This window comes from Chaetodon auriga, chromosome 11, assembly GCF_051107435.1.
Source record: "Chaetodon auriga isolate fChaAug3 chromosome 11, fChaAug3.hap1, whole genome shotgun sequence".
In the NCBI taxonomy this organism is placed as follows: domain Eukaryota; kingdom Metazoa; phylum Chordata; class Actinopteri; order Chaetodontiformes; family Chaetodontidae; genus Chaetodon; species Chaetodon auriga.
Genome location: NC_135084.1, coordinates 9,352,781 through 9,370,896, shown reverse-complemented (window position 1 = coordinate 9,370,896; position 18,116 = coordinate 9,352,781). Strand labels below are relative to the sequence as shown.

The 18,116-nt window shown below is 44.7% G+C and overlaps 1 protein-coding gene across 5 annotated transcripts in view; it reads right to left on the bottom strand.

Moving 5' to 3' along the window:
• Nucleotides 1-217: 217 nt before the first annotated feature.
• The window catches only part of mymx (myomixer), a 29,321-nt gene continuing 11,422 nt past the window's right edge, over nt 218-18,116 (bottom strand). For 3 of the 5 annotated variants that reach the window (XM_076743571.1, XM_076743572.1, XM_076743574.1), the window contains 23 exons: nt 15,675-15,820; nt 15,443-15,539; nt 14,881-15,030; nt 14,482-14,631; nt 13,692-13,948; nt 12,480-12,615; nt 11,926-12,120; nt 11,293-11,445; nt 10,186-10,403; nt 9,678-9,861; nt 9,404-9,559; nt 8,668-9,045; nt 8,336-8,455; nt 4,582-6,552; nt 3,017-3,151; nt 2,837-2,911; nt 2,658-2,744; nt 2,466-2,557; nt 2,269-2,354; nt 2,111-2,174; nt 1,795-2,012; nt 1,246-1,392; nt 218-1,140 (listed from right to left, as the gene is read on the bottom strand). In XM_076743571.1, the coding sequence (XP_076599686.1) occupies nt 875-1,140; nt 1,246-1,392; nt 1,795-2,012; nt 2,111-2,174; nt 2,269-2,354; nt 2,466-2,557; nt 2,658-2,744; nt 2,837-2,911; nt 3,017-3,151; nt 4,582-6,552; nt 8,336-8,455; nt 8,668-9,045; nt 9,404-9,559; nt 9,678-9,861; nt 10,186-10,403; nt 11,293-11,445; nt 11,926-12,120; nt 12,480-12,615; nt 13,692-13,948; nt 14,482-14,631; nt 14,881-15,030; nt 15,443-15,539; nt 15,675-15,820 (5,481 nt within the window). In that variant the 3' untranslated portion in view covers nt 218-874. The remainder of the gene's footprint in view (nt 1,141-1,245; nt 1,393-1,794; nt 2,013-2,110; nt 2,175-2,268; nt 2,355-2,465; nt 2,558-2,657; nt 2,745-2,836; nt 2,912-3,016; nt 3,152-4,581; nt 6,553-8,335; nt 8,456-8,667; nt 9,046-9,403; nt 9,560-9,677; nt 9,862-10,185; nt 10,404-11,292; nt 11,446-11,925; nt 12,121-12,479; nt 12,616-13,691; nt 13,949-14,481; nt 14,632-14,880; nt 15,031-15,442; nt 15,540-15,674; nt 15,821-18,116) is intronic. The other 2 variants (XM_076743573.1, XM_076743575.1) reach the window with 2 other exon arrangements.

Genomic DNA, 18,116 nt, shown 5'->3' with positions numbered 1-18,116 from the left:
ATATCTCTGAATGGTGGAAGGTTTTTAATATGCAAAAATAGGGCTAATGATGTGAAGATGTTTTGAGCCTGGCCTGGCCTTTAATCTCTCTCTATTCATCTAATCCCTTTTCTCTTCAAAGCCTCCAGAGATGACAACAAGGCTTGAATGCCAGACATTTCCACCACAGCTGTATTAAAAATATATACCTTCATCCATTAATCATAGCTGAAGTAAATCATTGTTTTTTTAATGTTTTATTATGAATAGCCTTTGCTACAATTAGTATTAAAAATATGTTAATACCAGACAAGCTCAAGCAGTATCAAACTGCTGATTTTAGCACAAGAAAGAAAATCTTTTGGTGCACCACACACTGCATGTGACAGAGGGTTCAGGTTATTGTTAATACTCAGACATAGCAGAGTGATCACTAGGACTAGTCTCTACATGTGTTTTCTATCCTGATCCTTCACTGAGCTGGTCGGTTTACTTTATACAGACACCGTTAACCCAATAACACAACAATCCAAAAAAATAAAATACGAAAGGAAATAGGAAGTAAGACTGGTGTAAAAATGTGTTTTTCAATGAATCAAATCTACAGCTACACAGTGCACACTCACACAGTATTGTTCCTTTCACTTGACAAGAAAAAGACAAAAGAACAACATGAACACTCATAAAAATGACTTATTGTAAAGACCTTTCAGCCCATGAAGTGATTTCTATAAAACACATCAAAAATAAAACCATGGTAGCTCTTCTGATCATAAATATAGTCAGTAGTAGTGTTTTCTGTTTTGTTTTTTCTCTTTGGGGCTTCAACAAATATGTGCACTGCACATTAGAAACTATTTGTCCAACCCTTTACTGGTAAAATCACCCAAAAAACTCAGAGATCCCTCTTTCCGAAGAACTTTTTGAAGACGGACTTGTTGCGTGGCCGTGGCAGGCTGGCGTAGCTCCTCAGAGCAGAGTCCTGATAGGTGTCCTGCTGCCATCCAGCTGAGGCCAGCAGCGGGGGCTCAGAGCCTCTGCTAACGGACGGACTGTCTGATGGCTTATCTCCAACTACAAGAGTCACACAGTAGTTGGAGCCTCTTTCCAGACCTCTGCCTCCAGCGCTGTGCAACGTAGGTTTGATCCTCTGAAAGGTTGCTGGGAGAAAATCATGAGGAGAACATTAGGAGACAAAAAAAAAACCAAACAGCTGCTTATGATTCACAGATACATCATAGATGAAGTCAATAACTGTAAAGTAACCTGATGTGAAGGAGTGGGAGCGACGCTTGTTGCCGAGCCAGTCATGACCGCTGGATACAGTGGAGAGAGGGGAGGATGAGGTGTTGTCTGTGGATGCCCCAGACAATCTGTGAGTCACTGTCTGCTTTAAACTGCCTTTATCGTCATCTGGAGAGGGACAAAACTTTATTAAAAGCAGAAATGGACAACAGAAGAGCTGAGAAACGAAAAGTGAAACTGTCACAGCAGTAACAGATGTGAGATATGTCTTTGCAGTCCTGTGATACTGTAGCTGATTAGCTGATTAACATGCAGTAAGACAATACCTTAGCTCCCCCTAGTGGTGAATACTAGATCTGCAACAGCCATTCACTTAGGTCCTCAATGGTCAGAGCACTTATCATAGCAGCCTGAAATACTACACCATTGGTTCAAGTGGGGATGTTAATTAGCCAACGGTAGAGGGTGGGGCCTCTATTGCTTCCACTAAGTGTGAATATGGAGCAGATGCACATACAGTTATTTCGCCTCAGGTAGATTTATCTTTGTCTACACAGCAGAAGGCCTTACCAGAGCAGCCTGCATCTGAGGATGAGATGGTCCACTGCTCATCCACACTCCTTAAATGACTCTGTGGCATGTGAGTGAACTCTCTACTGAGGACAACAATCTCCTTGGTTTGGGCGGCGCCTGGTGGTTTGCGCCTGGGGAAGGTGGAAGTGACATCATGCTGGGAGGAGCAGTGGCATTTTTCAAGACCACGACAACCAGAGCAGAGGGCGGGCTTTCTGGAAAGTGGGAGGGAAACATTTTTCCATTATTGTAAAGATCAGAAGCATTTCGACTTTGGAAGAGAGCTGGAGGTCATTAAACCGTCGTATCTTACAAGGAAATGTGGAAGTCTTCATCAGCTGAGACATTTGATAATGAAGACGCAGGCTCACTCTGACCTTTTATTAAAAAATAGAGACATGGAAATGAATCACATCACTTTCACGGCAGGTCAGAATTAGCATACATTAGCTTTGAAATGAAAATGTTTGCCTGTGTTTGCTTGTATTTTCATCATCCATTTCTTCATCATGAAGCGTGAGGAGGCATTGAGCAGATATTCAGACCCGTCACGGAGCCTGAGGGCCACAAAAGACAAGCATTACAACCTCCAGATGTCAATGTCAATTTCAAATGTGTATAATCTATAAAACATCATCATTGTAATTTGGCGGTTATTAAAATCTTACTGTAATCGAAAGCAGTTGGCTTTTTTGGTGTACTCTGGTGCAGGTGAACACTCGGCTCCCATGAGGTTCAGCGGCAGACCACATGCAGAGCTCTGCAGCACAACACAGATTGATCATCACTGACTTCATATCAACCAATTATTTATCAGTCCCGTCCTCCTGAGCTTTCTTTGATGTCATTTTTCTGCTTACCCTCAGTGTATCCTTTCTATCCTGGTAGAAGCACAAGGTGTGTCTATATAGGACAGCATGGTAGGAGTTCCAGCCTCTGGAGGCTGCCTGTGAAAATAAGATAAGAGTGTGTGCTGCTGACTGTGGGCTTTACATTTGCTGACCGTGCTGGCTTAAATGTTGAATGGAGCCTTTCTTACTTTCTTTCCTCCCAGCTGCAGCTTGTGCTTCCTCTCAAGCGTTCCCTCCATAGACTGCAGCTCAGGCTTTCTGCCCTGAGAGGTTCAAAATGAACACCAACATTTAGACAAAAAGAAAACCCCCTCTGTGCGGCTAATCAGAAGAGCCATATTCCTAACGCTCACTGCACTCACTCTTACCAGGGTGATATAGTGCCCTCCTGTGGCCACTGATCCTTCCTGCCTCTCCATGTTGTCCAGGCTTTGAGAGGCTTTTCTTTGCTGACAGACGCCGTCCAAGCCCATGTGAACCGACAGTAGGCTCATTGACTGGTCCTGTTCAGAGAGAGAAGATTCCACAGTCATCACTGATGACAAAATATCAGCTACTCACACATAAAAGCTACTGAACCAGCTACAGGTTCAAGGCCAAATTACTGTGCATTGTATTTACTGTACACTTTATTTGTTGTATTTTTCACATGATAACTGACATACATGTTGATATTGTGTGATCATTTAAAATGTATTACTATTGTATTAATTAGGATTCTCAAACATGAGGCACGGCGGGTTAAAGTTTCAGTTCAGAAAAAATTACATAAAAACACTTCGACTCCACTTACACCTGGTATAATAAATCAAAACTAAAATTTGCATCCGGACAGATTATATGAGTTAATGTGGGTGTAAATGTGTTGTGATCAGACTGTGATCGGATCTGCCTGAACGCATCTGGAAGTTGTCTGGCTCGCATTGTGTCTGGATCTCAGGTAAACACAGTCCATGCAACGTGCTGGCATCCATAGGCTACGCAACAGACATATATTTGTTTTTAGCAAACATAAAATACAAGAAGAGAGAAGGCTGTAGAGACATCTCTCTAATTACTGATTATACGTCTCTTCTGTGCCATGAAAGTGCCAAAATAACTGTGTGTGACATGTTGCACTCATCTGTGATGAACAGCTGACCTGCTGTTTGCAGGGCATATAATTCACCTCGTCACAGAGTAGAATACATGCTGGACCTGCACGTTGGACAAACTCACAATATTTTTATACTACGGAAGGAGTAACTGACCATTTCACACAGTCTGTAAAGTTTCCTCTAACTCAACAACTCTCAAATTTCTGCAATTTTTTAAAAGGGAGTCTCCAGCTCATGTGCAGACTTGGCTCAGGAGGACAAAGATCCAGTCTCAATGAGGATAATAACAACACATAAAACATACTAGGTGTGAATACAAAGGCAAGATTGGATTGTTTATTATCAGGATAATGTGTCTGCATACAGATCCCATTTTAATACCAGGTGTAAATGGGGTGTCAGTTTTTCTTGCTTACCATTGAAGCTGACAGTTTTGTTTTATTTGCTCAGATACTGATGCAGATTTCTGCCACCATCACACTACAATGAGTAGAGGAGAGCAGAATTCTGACTGCGGTGCTTACAGTAATGAAAAAAGACATTTTAGACAGTGTCTCAGCTGCTTTATAGGTGCTATTTTTATTCTATTGTATTTTTTCAAAGCTGTGAGCATCACAAACAATATTCTAATCAGGTCCACTGTAGTGGCAGAAGAAGAAATCTGAGAGACGGGTATCTCAAAGCTTGAGCAGATAAAACAAAACTATCCCTATGTCTACATACCAGTAAGGATGAGTGAGATCAATTTTTTATTTTTACATTTTTTAAATGAATTTGGGTGAACTTATCCAGTTTCATTTGTTTCGACATCACAGTCTATCAAACGCTGACCTCACCTTCGAACAACCTGTGTGCTCATCCACCTCCTCCCCCACCTTTGCCTCCTCCACCTCCTCTTCTTCCTCCTCGTCCTCTCTGTATTGATAGATATATCTCTGATTGTCTGCTACATCTGGCAGCTTCACTGGATCCGACGCCGTCTCGTTCACTGTCACCGAGGTCTTGCTGGCTGGTTCCCTGTTTGGAAAGGCCGCCCACGACCTCCTGTCTCCTATGGCCAGTGGAGGGTGGTGACCTTTGGTACTCTGCTCCTTGTCGTAACCCAGCAAGCTCTGAACGTAGGGGGGCAGTCTAAACTCGGCCACGAGGAGGTTGGGTGCTGAGGCTGTGGCCAGGTTCCTGTAGAGCACAGCTGGGGTCTTCGGTGAAGGTGAGCGAGGAAGGGCCTCTCTGGATTGGTCTGACGGTTCAGTCTCTTCCTGGTTGGGCTGGTATATGATGTCTGAGCAGATGCTCTGTCTGTAGTTAGTAGTCTGGTTCCAGATGTCCTCCAGTTCTTCTTCCTCCTCCTCAAACTGGTGGTGGTCGAGGTGGACAGGCTCTGTTTCGAGCTCTGCTGCTTCTGTCAATGGACCTGATGGTGTTACGGTGTTCTCCCTTGTTTTAGTGCAGTCTATACCTCCCACCTCAAGGGACATGAGCCTCCCCACCACACCCTTGGGGTGTGGGTTATCTGGACATGGAGCATCAGTGCAAAGCTTGATACTGCTGGAGGTGGAGATTCCAGAGTCTACCGAGTCCTGACGAACACTGACGCTCACTGTTGACTTCAGATTCACGACCATATGAGAGGCTTGGCTCAGACACTGAAGACCAGGACTCTGTTCAGGCACACTCTGTGGTCTTGCACTTTTATGGTACTGGTGTCCATTTAAGTCTCGAATGAGCGTATGGACACTGGGGCACTCGTGTTTATGTTCAGTTGTACTTTGAGGTTGGTTCACATAAATAGGGAGCTGGGAGAGCTGGCTCATCCCATCCCTTTCAGCTGTACTGGTTTTAACCTCTGACGACATTTTGTCCCACTCCTGCTCTGCATGTTCCTGCACACTCAACTGGGTTTTCATTAGGTCGTTACATGGTACAGTCTGATCCTCACCCTCTTCCAGGGAAAGAGGAGGTGGTGGTTGGAAGCCCTTGTCAACATCAGGCAGATCTTTCACCCCAACCATCAAAGTCTGTGATTCAGAAAAGCTAACATCTGCTGAACTGTGCGTGACAGCAAGAGTGGGACGAGTCTGTTTGAAAGAGCTCAGGACTGTGTGTCTCTGGGAGAGGGGGTCCGGATCAGTCCCTGCTCCTTTTTTGGACTCTGGAGGGGCAATAGTGATGATGTCCTGAATGCTGGGAATGAGGGTCATGTCCTTAGGTAGGTCAAAGCTCAGCACGGAGCCCAGAGAGAGGAACCTGCAGTGGCTCCTCACGTGGTTTGTGGAGGGCAAAGTGGTGGGCCCCTCTGATACAGCATATGGAGTAATGCTGTATTCCCCTGCACATTCTGTGTCAATGTCCTCCAGCAGGGGATTCTTCATATAGGCCATCGCTTCCACTCCATCCCCACTCTTTGGTGAGCTCCTCTTCCTTCTGCCCTCCTTCAGCGGCCATGTATGCGTGTCATATGTGACTGTCTCACAGGCATAGTCAGGCCCCCCTTCTGTCTGCTCTTCCACTCCCATGATTTTCTGGATCGTGTGCCTGCGAGCATCTCTCTTCCTCTTTCTCTTCTTGCCCATTCTCTTGAGGCTGCTGAAGATGGAGCTGCTGCCGCTCCCCGCCAAGGGGTGGAAGGTGACGTTAGCCATCTGAGTTGCATGCGCTGAGGAAGATGGCGAGGAGGAGGAGGAGGATGGCGAGAAAGTAGGGGAGCCTGAGGATGCAGAGCGGCTCTTTTGGCGGGGCAGCGTGATACTCTCATACACGGGGGCCACTGCCAGGTTGTTATCCTTGACATGCAAGTATGTACTTACCTAGAAAAAGAAAAAGATATTAGGCGGGTGTGAGACTGTAAACGCTCTATCGCAAAACGATTAACCCCAGAAAGACTCATGCGTGCTGCAGGCTGGAGCCCTGCAGCCATCTGTGAGAACAAGAGCTGTTTTATGTGTTACAGATGAATAATGACATGAGAGCAAAAGTGACTAAGACAATCAGCTACAAACATCAGCCCCTTTTCCTCTGCATCCCACACATCTGAGAAAACAAGGGAGTCAGGAATGTACAAGCCTCACACAGCGATGCAAATGTACATATAAAAAAAAACACAATGTAAGACATGAAAATTAGATGAAAGGACAAAAGAACATGGACATGATCACAACTGCACACTTGCAGGACTTAATCAAAATCACATGTTGCTGCCCATGCCGTCATATGCAGCTGTAATGGCTTGACCTTTCAACTCTGTGACTAATCTCTTGTTTCTGTGGAAGCCCCAGACTATAAATCATGGTGTGCAGTCTCGGGGCCTTTCCTGAAAGTTCAGCACCAGTCCCATGTCTAATGACTGCGCCTGTGTTGGTGTTTGGGACGCACTCATGCTGGGAGCAATTTTGGAGCACAAGTTTCATAGGAAGTGAGGGCGAGGTCAGTAATTTTACACAATTGCAGCACGGCCACGGAGAGCCAGACAAAACCAGGTTTACGTCAGGCTTGTGGTGAAATGACAGAAGGAGAAGCGAGAGCTTCTGTCAACATTCACAGCAGGCAGAAGACTTTGTGTGCTTTTCTTACTCATCACCCTCATTCTGTCCCTGTGTCTTCCAGCTTTAAATCCTGGCTCATTGAACAAGTTGAGATCCAAAGAAAAGTTTTAATGTTGGAGAAAAGTTGGATTGTAAACGTCCTGATTCACTGTCTGATTTTCTGCTGCAAGTTTAACAATTTATCTGAGTTTACAAAAGATGAGCTGAAAGGGCAAAATGACGACTGACAGATAACTGCGAAGAGGAGTTTGCATACACTTGAGGAAATCCAAAATACATGAATTTGTTTTCACTGCTGCAAGCTCAGTAACATAATTCCTAATTTTTAAGGCTGAAATAAATTATGGGCTCCTTTAAACATAAATACTGCAGAGATAATTCACAGTCGATTTTTAAAGGAAATATCCTAGAATGTACTTTTTAGTCCAGTTCATAAAGCCACTTTCATTTGTAATGAATTAATCAATTGAAAAAACAATTTACATACGATTTAGCCAGCACAAATAACCTATTGGGGTGGCATAATACTAAATATTTGATCTCAATTCATTGTATACATTATAGTAACAGTTACATGAAGACATTATATCTCAGATCAGACTTCTGTTCACTTATTCATTATCAATATTTTTACAAATGGGTTGTAAGAATAGCGCCACCTCATTAAATGTCACAATCTACCTAAATAGAATTTATTGGAGTTAGATTTGCATTTATGAATACAGTTAAGTAGGAACATAAGTTTTGACAGTAAAATGGTTTGTTGTCTTTTCTCACTTTTCTCACATTGACTGTACATTTTCCAGCCACAGTGACTCTGGAGGTGGTGTGAGTACAAATATGATAGCACTTTGGCATGACTTGTTTCCTTTTACTCTCATGCCTGGCTTACAGACATGGCAACAACACGGGGAAACTTCAGACCAACTGTACCTTGTAACAGGAGTTAGTAGAGCATGCTGCCCCGAGAAAACAACTAAACACAGCATGCAGTCCCAGCACACTTTGAGACGCAGCATGCAATGCCAATTCACACCGCGCAATTTACCTCGTTTGCACTTTGCCGATAAATCTTTCGCTTTCGCTTTAAACTACCCAAAGTATTTTCCAAAAGCCCCTGGCAGCGCCTCCAAAAGCTTTTACAGGCAGAAGATTGAGGCACAGTGGGCTGAGGGAGAGAACGGGGAAAAAGGAAGATATGAAGGCCAAACGAGAGGGAGGAATGAACAGCAGGAGATAGTCAAAGACGGAGATGTCATGCAGTGTCATTACAGAGAACGAATGTTACTGCACTGACTTCCTGGAGCTGCAACAAATGTCATTCATAGTGGCATAATGGTGTTTGGTGACTTTTCGTATGAGGTGATGTGTGTTTCTCACCCTGTGGACAGGCTCAGAGGTCTCATCCACTACCTCATCCATCCCAGCAGGCGAGTCAAGCACCTGAACCTGGCTGTCACCTGTGTTACCAAAGCTAAGGATGAGGTTGACTGTGCCCCCTAAAGCAGGGCTGCTGGGCTCTTTCAGGACCACAATAGAGGGTTTGGGCGAGTCTGCAGAGGTGGCCTCGCCGCCCCGTGGTCCAATGCTGTTCATGACCTCATACCCGTCCTCTAACTGCTTCCCCTCCTGCTGCTCAGCTTGTCTGGGTGACAGCGATGGGGGCCGGCTGTCCCCTGATGCCTTTAATTTGTCTTCATCGGAGGTCACGACTGGGGACTGATGGGATTGGTGGGCCTCTAGCTCAGGAGCTGAGCTCTATGTAGGAAGAAAAAATAGCAAATATTCATAATGGGTAAATAAGTACTCAATTTGTACGACTGATGCTTGTTTTAACTTATTTCTAATAGCAGGAATCGCGGTAACCATGGCACTGGCATTGCTTTCCCCACTTTTCATCCACAGCCAGTCAGTCTCTCTGTCCTTGATTGCTGAGGTTTTATGATTTCTGATGATTTTGATGATTTCTGTACAACTTCAGCCGATATGGTAAATTGCTTTGGATGTTTTGCAATAATCAACAATCTGTCAAACACGACATTGTACAAAAAGGTACATTGTATGATTTTCAGGACCGACATCTGTTCATTCAATAAATGTGTCTCTGCTCATTTACCTCAGATAGCGGAGAGCACATCGTGGCCTCAGAATAAATATTGTCTTGTGAAGGTTCCTGTCTTCTCTTCTTGTGAAGCCGCTGTTGTTTCTGAGCCCTCCAGTGCACCAAGATCCATCCAAGCATACTCCTCAGTTCCTCCATGCGCTCTCTTACCTGTAAGTGTAGTGAAGTAGAAGTAGAAGTAGCCTCAAAATTGTACTTAGGTACTGTACTTGAGTAAATGTATTTAATTACATTCCACCACTTGTGATAAGTGTGTAACCCTGCTCACCATCTGTGTGAGGTGGTGTTCTTTGTCTAAAAGGTTCCTCCCGGTGGCCACCAGCTCATCAAACTCCTCAAACTTTTGCTCTATCTGCATGTCCAGCTCTGCAGCGAGTGGCCTCTGGCCGTCCTTCCCAAGATGCAAGGCGGTGTCTGAGAAAATGCACGACCTGGTGTCTTCTGTCCATGAGCTATTCGGAGTTGGGGTAGGGGGTGGTGGAGGAGACAAGAAACAGGGCTGTGAGGAAAGCCATACATTCAAAAAAGACATGAGAATGACCAGACTCCTGATAGGACAGACATTCATTGCCTTGTCACACTCGGCCCAAGAAACTTGCGTTGACCTCCTCAGCACATCTTAAATTATACTTTTCACCAGAGACCTGTGCTCGACAGTATGAACATCCTGTTCTTTGCTCGAAAAGATATTGTAATGGGCAGATGTTCTCACAAAAAGGATTAAGAAAGAATGTCTGGCTCAGGAAGGGGTCACAGCGTCCCCACGCCCCGCTTACATCATCGCGAGGTAGCTCCTGAAGAAGTCCTGGAGCTGCACAAACTCCCGCAGACGTGATTTGTTCTCTGTCACACTCTTCCCCAGCTCTGTCCAGCCCTGCAACATGGCCTGGATCTTTGCCCCGAGTATGTGCACTCTCTCTGGGCACAGCTCCTCCAGCCGGGAAGCCTGGCTCTCCATCTCGTTTACCTCCTCCCTGATGACTTCATAGACAATCTGTGGAGAATAACAATAAAAATCTATCATCTCCCATCATCCTCGGCATCACTCAGACAGCCTGTACCAATTGTATCTCTGTATGACTATGACCTCACCCCCAAAGCTTTATGCATATTATTCAGCGAGAAACCCATATGGTCTGCATATGGGCTGCTGTGCTATAGCAAGCTAGCGATCTTAACCACTTTTTCTACTTTTGACGAGGCAGTAATTAATAGCATTGGGGGGTTCTCTGGGAGTAATACTTTTTAACGTTTCTCAGCTACAGTAAGCCTCGAGAACACTGAGTTGTGGATGCCTGTCTGCTGACGGCACAGTTATTTCAGTTTGGGAGATTAGGTCATATCAAGCCCAGACAGCTGTGTGTGCGTGTGATAAACATAACACTGCCCAAAAAATGACTCACATAGAACTTTACCATCCCCAACCTCTCATCTCCAACCCCGTGACCCCCGGGCGCATATACACGCCCCACCAGATTTACTCACAAACACAAAACACACATACTTTGAGCACAAACAGAACAATGACTCACACAAGCATAAATAAATATCCTGTGTGAATAATAAACTTTTGCACGCTCTGTGTGCGTATGTGTGTGATTGCACAGTGCAGTTTATATAATAAATTAAACACAGCACAAAGCGGGGTGGGCTGGCCCTTTTTTTAGATGTGAGAAAATCTGGCACAACAGGAAACAGACTGTGGAACAAAGTGTTGGAGGTGAGTGCGGGAATGAGAAGGGGGGCTTCCCCTTTTTCATTACACCCAGCAAAGGTCCATAATCTGAAGTCAGTGTGATGGAATACTGGATGGCGTTGGCACCAATGAGTCATTTTAAATGTTTACACCATAATCACAACGTGTGCTGAGATCTTCCTCTCACCTCCAGGTGGTCCTGCCTCTCCTGCAGAGCCTCTAGGCCGCAGCGGTCTGGCTCACACTGGACGGCCATGTCTGTCTCCTTCTCCAGGATGTCCAGGCTCAGCTCCTTGCTGCAGCACAAGCACTCCTCCACGCGCACCGCCAGGCTGGCGTGCTTTCGAGGCACAAAGTCATCATGAGCACTCGTAGGATGTCATTAAGTCATTATACTTCACTGTGTATCATTTGTTTTCCAATGAGAGCCACATTGCAAATTAGTGTTTAAAAATGGTGTCATGGAGTCCCCTCCGGGTGTGTGTGTGCGTGTGTGTATGTGCTATTTTGATACATGTTTTTTTTTAAACCAAGAGTAAATCAAATTAATGCAAAAGCACTCATGCGAGGAGGAGTGGTGGCTCATTTGGGGCCTATTAAAGTACACAGCCACAGACGAAAGGAAACCAGATGTGGCTCCATTGGTTTGTGCAGCTGTTTGTGACAAAACTGGGGGGGGGGGGGGGGGGCTTAGAAACCATTCAGCATCATCTAAGATCATCCTAACTTAACAAACTCTGCGGCAACCACCTGATGAACTAGAGCCAGAGCTCCCATGTACACTGAGTGTCTAGACAGAGTCTGACTCCCCTCTCTTTACCTTGCTCAGCAGCTCCTGGATGGCCTGGTCATGGCTCTGTGATCGGCCTCTCTCCCGAGCAGTGTCATTCAGCATCTCCACAGCCTCTCGTAGTTCCTCTACAGGGTTCCCCATGTTTTCTATGAGGGGCTCACCACCACCACTGCTTTGGAGTCCCAGCAATGTAGGAGCTGAGGAAATCTCTTGGTGAAGAGGCTGTTAGTCACAGAGAGAGCTGTTATCAGATAAGTCCAGTATCACTGAGAAGGATCTGTTCACATCACATTTTCACATTTTCTCACTTACCTCCCCCCCAGTGGTATGAACCCACATGTAGTGTGTGTGCTTTTGTGTGTATTTTTGAGATATTCATCACTGAGATTTCTGAGGATTAATCACAGTGGCAAAGAAACAATGCTGCTGAATTTCAAGAATAGAATTTTCTAATACTTTGAGCATCATGAATATTGGGTTGGTGGAAGACATTTCAGATGAATATCTCAAACCCAAAGCATTAGGCTGGATTTTAGGCGAAATGACCCTTTAAAAGCCACTTGTGGTGGGCAGCTTCTCACCTGGCCCAGACTGTACTGACTACCGCTGAGCTCCTGGCTCTCCTCCAGCTCCACACGCTCCAGGAACTCAGTCAGCATCCGTGTGTCCTGCAGCTCTGAGTTCTGCTGGGTCAGGGCACTTTGGACACGATGGTACCTGGGAAACACACACGCAGGAATGTTTTTAAGCAGCTACACCTTAACTGTAATCCACAGCCGCATATACATGCCTGCATCCTTCAGCAGAACCACATTACACAGACCGCAAGCAGCACACTGAGTGCATGTCACCATCCCGTTTGTGTAATCATATATCATGTGTCGTATAAACATATCCTGCACTTCAGGGCATGGAGGTACCCTGTCCGTGCAGAGTTTATATTTGAGATGGTAAAGGGAGCGATTTCAAAGGGTTTTTTTTCCAGAATAAATGAGCCTTAAGTTGCTTGTACGAAGCGTTAAATAATGACATCATCCCAACTGTCTTACAGCTGCTTAGTGAGAGCCTCAACCTTCATCAATGGTTCCTTAGACTGCAAGTGTCCATCCCTGCACCATCTAACACCTCCACCCTGGAAACACTTAAACTGAGCCCTTTCCGTTTCTTTATTTTCTTTGGTCAACTCTCTGTTCTTTACAGAGTCTGAACTTGTGTTTTTAGACATAGGTACATCCAGTGAACCAGCCAACACCATAAGGTTTTACTGAGAGTCTTGTGACAACAACCTGTCCTTTGAGGTCCAACCAATGAGGGGGGTGTCATTTTGCAAACATGGAATGGGTGACTGTGACACACTCTGACAAGCTGTGGGTGAAGTGCATGTCAGGACTGTGGGGTAGACCTCGCTAAGTGCTACATTAATCATAAATGAATAAACTGAAGCCTTGCAGTGAATGAGCACATGGAGAGTATTTTTAGCCCACTTGGGGAAAAAGGGCAACTTAAGGGATCTATTGATATGTATTTTTGTGGTTTATGGGGTGAAACTGTTTGTCTTAAATAAAAACTTGGGATTTTATGAATACACTCTTCCAAGTTGGACTGCAGACATGGTGAGCTGAAACAAGTGACCTCTTGGAAACACTGACAAAATTCTTCCTTTATTTCCTGACCACAGTGATGACTTAAACCACCAGAGTCTGATTGTTGAGATCCACAACAAAAGTCTTCCATGATGACAGACATCAGGGGGATACCCCTGACCTCTCCCTTTCATCCTCTGAAAAACTCACTTTCTTTCCACTTCCTCCATGCGCGCTGGCAGGCGTCGTGTGTGGGGGTGACTGTGGCCATGGAGGCGGTCCACCTCCTGCCTCAGAGCACTGAGCTCCAAGCTGCGTGCTGCCACCTCTTTCTCCAGCAGACAGCTCTCCCTCTCAGCCATGCTCATTGTTTCAGGGTCACCGGCCAGAGCAGATTCCTTCATGGAAAGCTCCACAGACTCTAGCCAGGCCTCCAGGCTGCCCAGGGCCTGGAGCACTTTTACAACCTATACAGTAGAGAAGCGGAGAGGCTAGTGAAGTAGAGGTTGTGCTGCTGTGATTTGCAAGTGATTTAGCGCATAGTGAAAACAGCCGGAGGTGATGCACTTTACAAAGAAGACAATAATAGGTTTACCTCATGGAAGCAGACCATGCTCTGACCTACATCTTTGGAAATAAAAGACTCACGCTTTCCAACTAAGTCATCAATCTTGGTGGATTTGCAGCCTCTTTCCATCCCATAATCGAATTATATAGCAACGCAATTTATATCCCTTGGACTAGCCTTCATAAATTTTTGGGGATATACCTTGCAGACTCTGCCAATTAAGGTGGTAAAGATGAAAGTAAATGAGCTTCTAACCATGAGTGTATGTGAACTGCTCAGGCTCTGGGCCAACATAAAGCTCCTAAAAATGGGAGAACTGATCCAGAATCATCTGTCATAACCATAAATTTCCCTTATAACTTCAGAGGTAAGTAACGTGCCTCTGTATGAGTCAAGAGGAGTGCCTGCTGTGAGATATTTTATGAATCTCACCCTAAAACCCAGCTCCTCTGAGGCCTGCAGAAACACGGCGTTCCTCTGGTGCCTCCTCCGCAGCTCTTCCCACAGGACCTCCAGCTGGCCAAGGAACTCCTCAATCTTGGCGCTCCCTGGGTGCTGTGCACGGACCAGGCCGCGGCCCTCCTGAGGAATCGGTGTTAAACTGATGAGAGCATGTGATGACTATGGACCATCTATGTTGCAAAATATAGACCTAATCTGAAGCTTTGGGTCTCTTAAGCTGTCTCAGATGAAACGTCAGTTTGTTATTTGATTAATACACAAACTAGGCCTGTCAAGGTTCCCAGTTTGCAAAATGTCAGGGATATTTTCATCTATCCAGTGCCTGTGTTTTAAGAGAAACTGTGAATATGACAGTGTGCCTTGGCTTACTCTTTTGACCACCTCTATCCTGGCCCTGTTGGTGAGGATTTCTTGTTCCAGAGCGTGCTGACACCTCCTGGCTGCCTCCAGCCCCTCAAAGCTGGCAATTGAACACACCTGTGTGGCCATGGACACATTGTCCTTCAACCAGGACAAAGTCTGAGAAGGACAGGAGAAAGGAACAAGGAACAAGGAAAGGGTTAAAGAGATGAACAGTAAACAGAAAGCACAGTGACTCGGATTCAGGTGATGTTTTATCATAATGAAACTTTAGCATTTGTTAAATGAGAGAACAGTAGCACACAAGTCAGCACACCATCATACTTGAACGCATGACAATTTGTCTCATTTAAAAATGTGACATAATGTCTGTGGCTGGTTACAAGAAATAGTGTAATAGGGTGTAATAGTGCAAAAATGGTTCTGCTGACTTGACATTTCATAGCAATGAATTTCTGAGGCTGAGGTCAGAGGAGTTTACTCAAGATGATCCACTTCTGTTGATGTTGTGCAAACTGTGCAGACAGTTTAGAAAGGAGATTTCTGGCGTGCATGGCAGGGGTCAAGTCACCTTGTCAGCAGACACGGTGAACTTCTGGAGCTGTATGTGAAGCTGTGGGTGGCCTCGTGGGGCGGTGGCAAGCTTGGGCTCTGTTCTGGGCTTCCTGCTGCAAAGAAAACACAGACATGTGACTCCAATTATGACTTACATAAAGACCTCTCATTATGTAAGTCACAGAGAGAGAGAGAGAGAGAGAGGGAGAGAGGGAGAGAGGGGGCGGAAAGCCAGGCTGAAATGTCACCTTTCCCCCTTCAATTGATGTCTGACGATGACATCATTTGCACAGGCAGGGCCGTCTCCCATGGGCGAAGAGGTGTGGTTCACTGATTGCTGCTCCTGGCATTGGTTGCCCGATGTCCTCTTACCGATCCCACATTCAATAGTACTCTGTGGACAAAAGAGCACAAGTCTCTGTAGGAAAATCCCAAAGATCAGCAACGTGACACTGTGAGTAATGTTTTGCTTTTTCTGTCAGCCATCCACCGAATAAATGTTGACTGGATAAACATCTCATAAACATCTCAAGTGGAGGATTGTATGCACTGAGCAATCACTAGACAATGAGGTATTGCTGTAGCTCACTGCTAATGTGAATGTTACAATGTGGCTGGACAACATGAACAGCTGCCCAGAGTAAAGTTTCTCCTGTAAATGACACAAAGCATACTTTCTTACAAAGGTTGGCTATCCTCAGTGAAATAACCCAGACCATGCTAAAGATACAAGCTATTTCTGTTTGACAGCATCAAAGTTTGTCATAAAAATACTAAAGATGGCAGCAGAAGTTAAAATACATTATGATTGCTTTATGAATGAACACATTAATTCTAACAGGGTTGCCAACATGTGCATTTCCAATCTGATGACTAAAAAGAACCATTGCAGTTGGAAATATGACCCTTTTTTAAAATCCCCTATGCTCAACTCTCATTAAATAGCAGCAGTGTTTTTTTTAGCCTTACATACAGATTTCCATGGCCGTCCTCTCTGACTCTGTTTAGAACTATGCAGCAGAGTTTTTAGCGAGGTCAATGCCAGAGCTATAGACCTTGTCTATGTGCAGAAATATATTAAAGACGTCAACAGCCACTAAGCCTCTTTTACAACCATCTGAGTACTTTAAAGGTTGGCCAAAGGACTCTGCAGCAGGGTTTCCAATGAGAGCTACGTTCATCTGCACTATTGCAGAGAACACAGTGGGATATCCTGATAGTTGGTCTTTTCACCAACTGCAAAAGGCCAAGAGCCAACAGAGCCAGTGCAAGACTGCATGTACAATACATAGAGCCCTTATTTATTCATGTTGTGCTAAAAAAAGTTTACTTTCTTTTGCTTGTTTTTGTTGCTTTTTTGGTATTTACGTCTGTTGTTTCTAACTGTGTATGATTTAAAAACTGTAAGGCACCAACCAAAAATGTCTGGCATAAATATGAAATAATTAAAGTAGCTAAATTTAGTAAAACATTTCTCTGTCCAACTGTATGATTAATGCACACCACGCTGTGTTAATTGTTCTATATAACATAATGTCTTTTACATATGCCAGCAAAAAAAAAACAGCACAACTGACACAAGTGAGGTCTCTGCAACAATCAGCAAGGCCAATACGCATCTGTCAATGCTTTCACGTTGAAAAATCAGAAATGCCGAACGGACACAACAGCCAAAAAGCACAGAACAGCCATTAATAATAGTGTTTTATGGAGTAGCTTTAATTTAACCACATTATTTTCTGACTGGGCTTATAGAAGAAGTGAGTCAGAGAGCTGGAGAAAAGTGTCGCCTCCAAAATTATGCGAGAGATGCAGTAAATTGAAGGGGTCTAACATCATTTACTAACACGCCAGTCACTTTATAGGCCAGTCTGAGTTTCATAGAGGCACATTATCAGCCTGTTTATGTGCTAAAGCTGCAGAATTAACAAACTACTGTGGTTCATTTGACAGGGCTGATAACCATCACTGACATCTCCTCCTCAGATATTTGCTTTTGTCCTTCATCCTTCACACAGTGGCTTCCACTGTCAACAACTCCTGTGGTGAACTCAACATCCCACTTCACCATATGAAAAAAAAAAAAGTCATCCACAGTGAAAAAAATGGAAGCCATTCAATCAGTTGCTATGTTATTTTCAATGGTATTCTGTATTTTTAGGACTCATCCACTCATCTCCTATTGCAGCATACCTCTCCCTGTCTGGGTACTGTTGATTCTTATCTGTTTTCTACTGATCACCTCTTCCCCTGTGTGTCCTTCTGCAGTGTGCTATGAAGTGATGTCAGCCAAGAACTATCACTTAGCACCAAGCCCATCTGGTCCGCAGCCCCAGCATCTGGCTACAATTAGCCAGAGAAACAGACGCTAGCCATGTTTACCTCCAGCAACAAGAGACCGTACCACTGCTTACACAGACATGGACATATACTTTATAATGCATGTACCGGTACACATACAGACACTAAAACCTCAACAGTTACCTTTAATCCACTGAGTCAAATTGCAGTAGAGAGAGAGAAACTGCGAGAAAGAAAGCTTGTATGTTAGCAGATTCCCTGAAAGTGCTGCCCACCGCACATATGCAAATGCCTCAGAGTCACTATCAGCCCACAGGCCTGTGCAGCTGCATCTCGTACATTTACCGACACCATAATCAATTCAGCATACCCGGGAGCTGCCGTTAAAG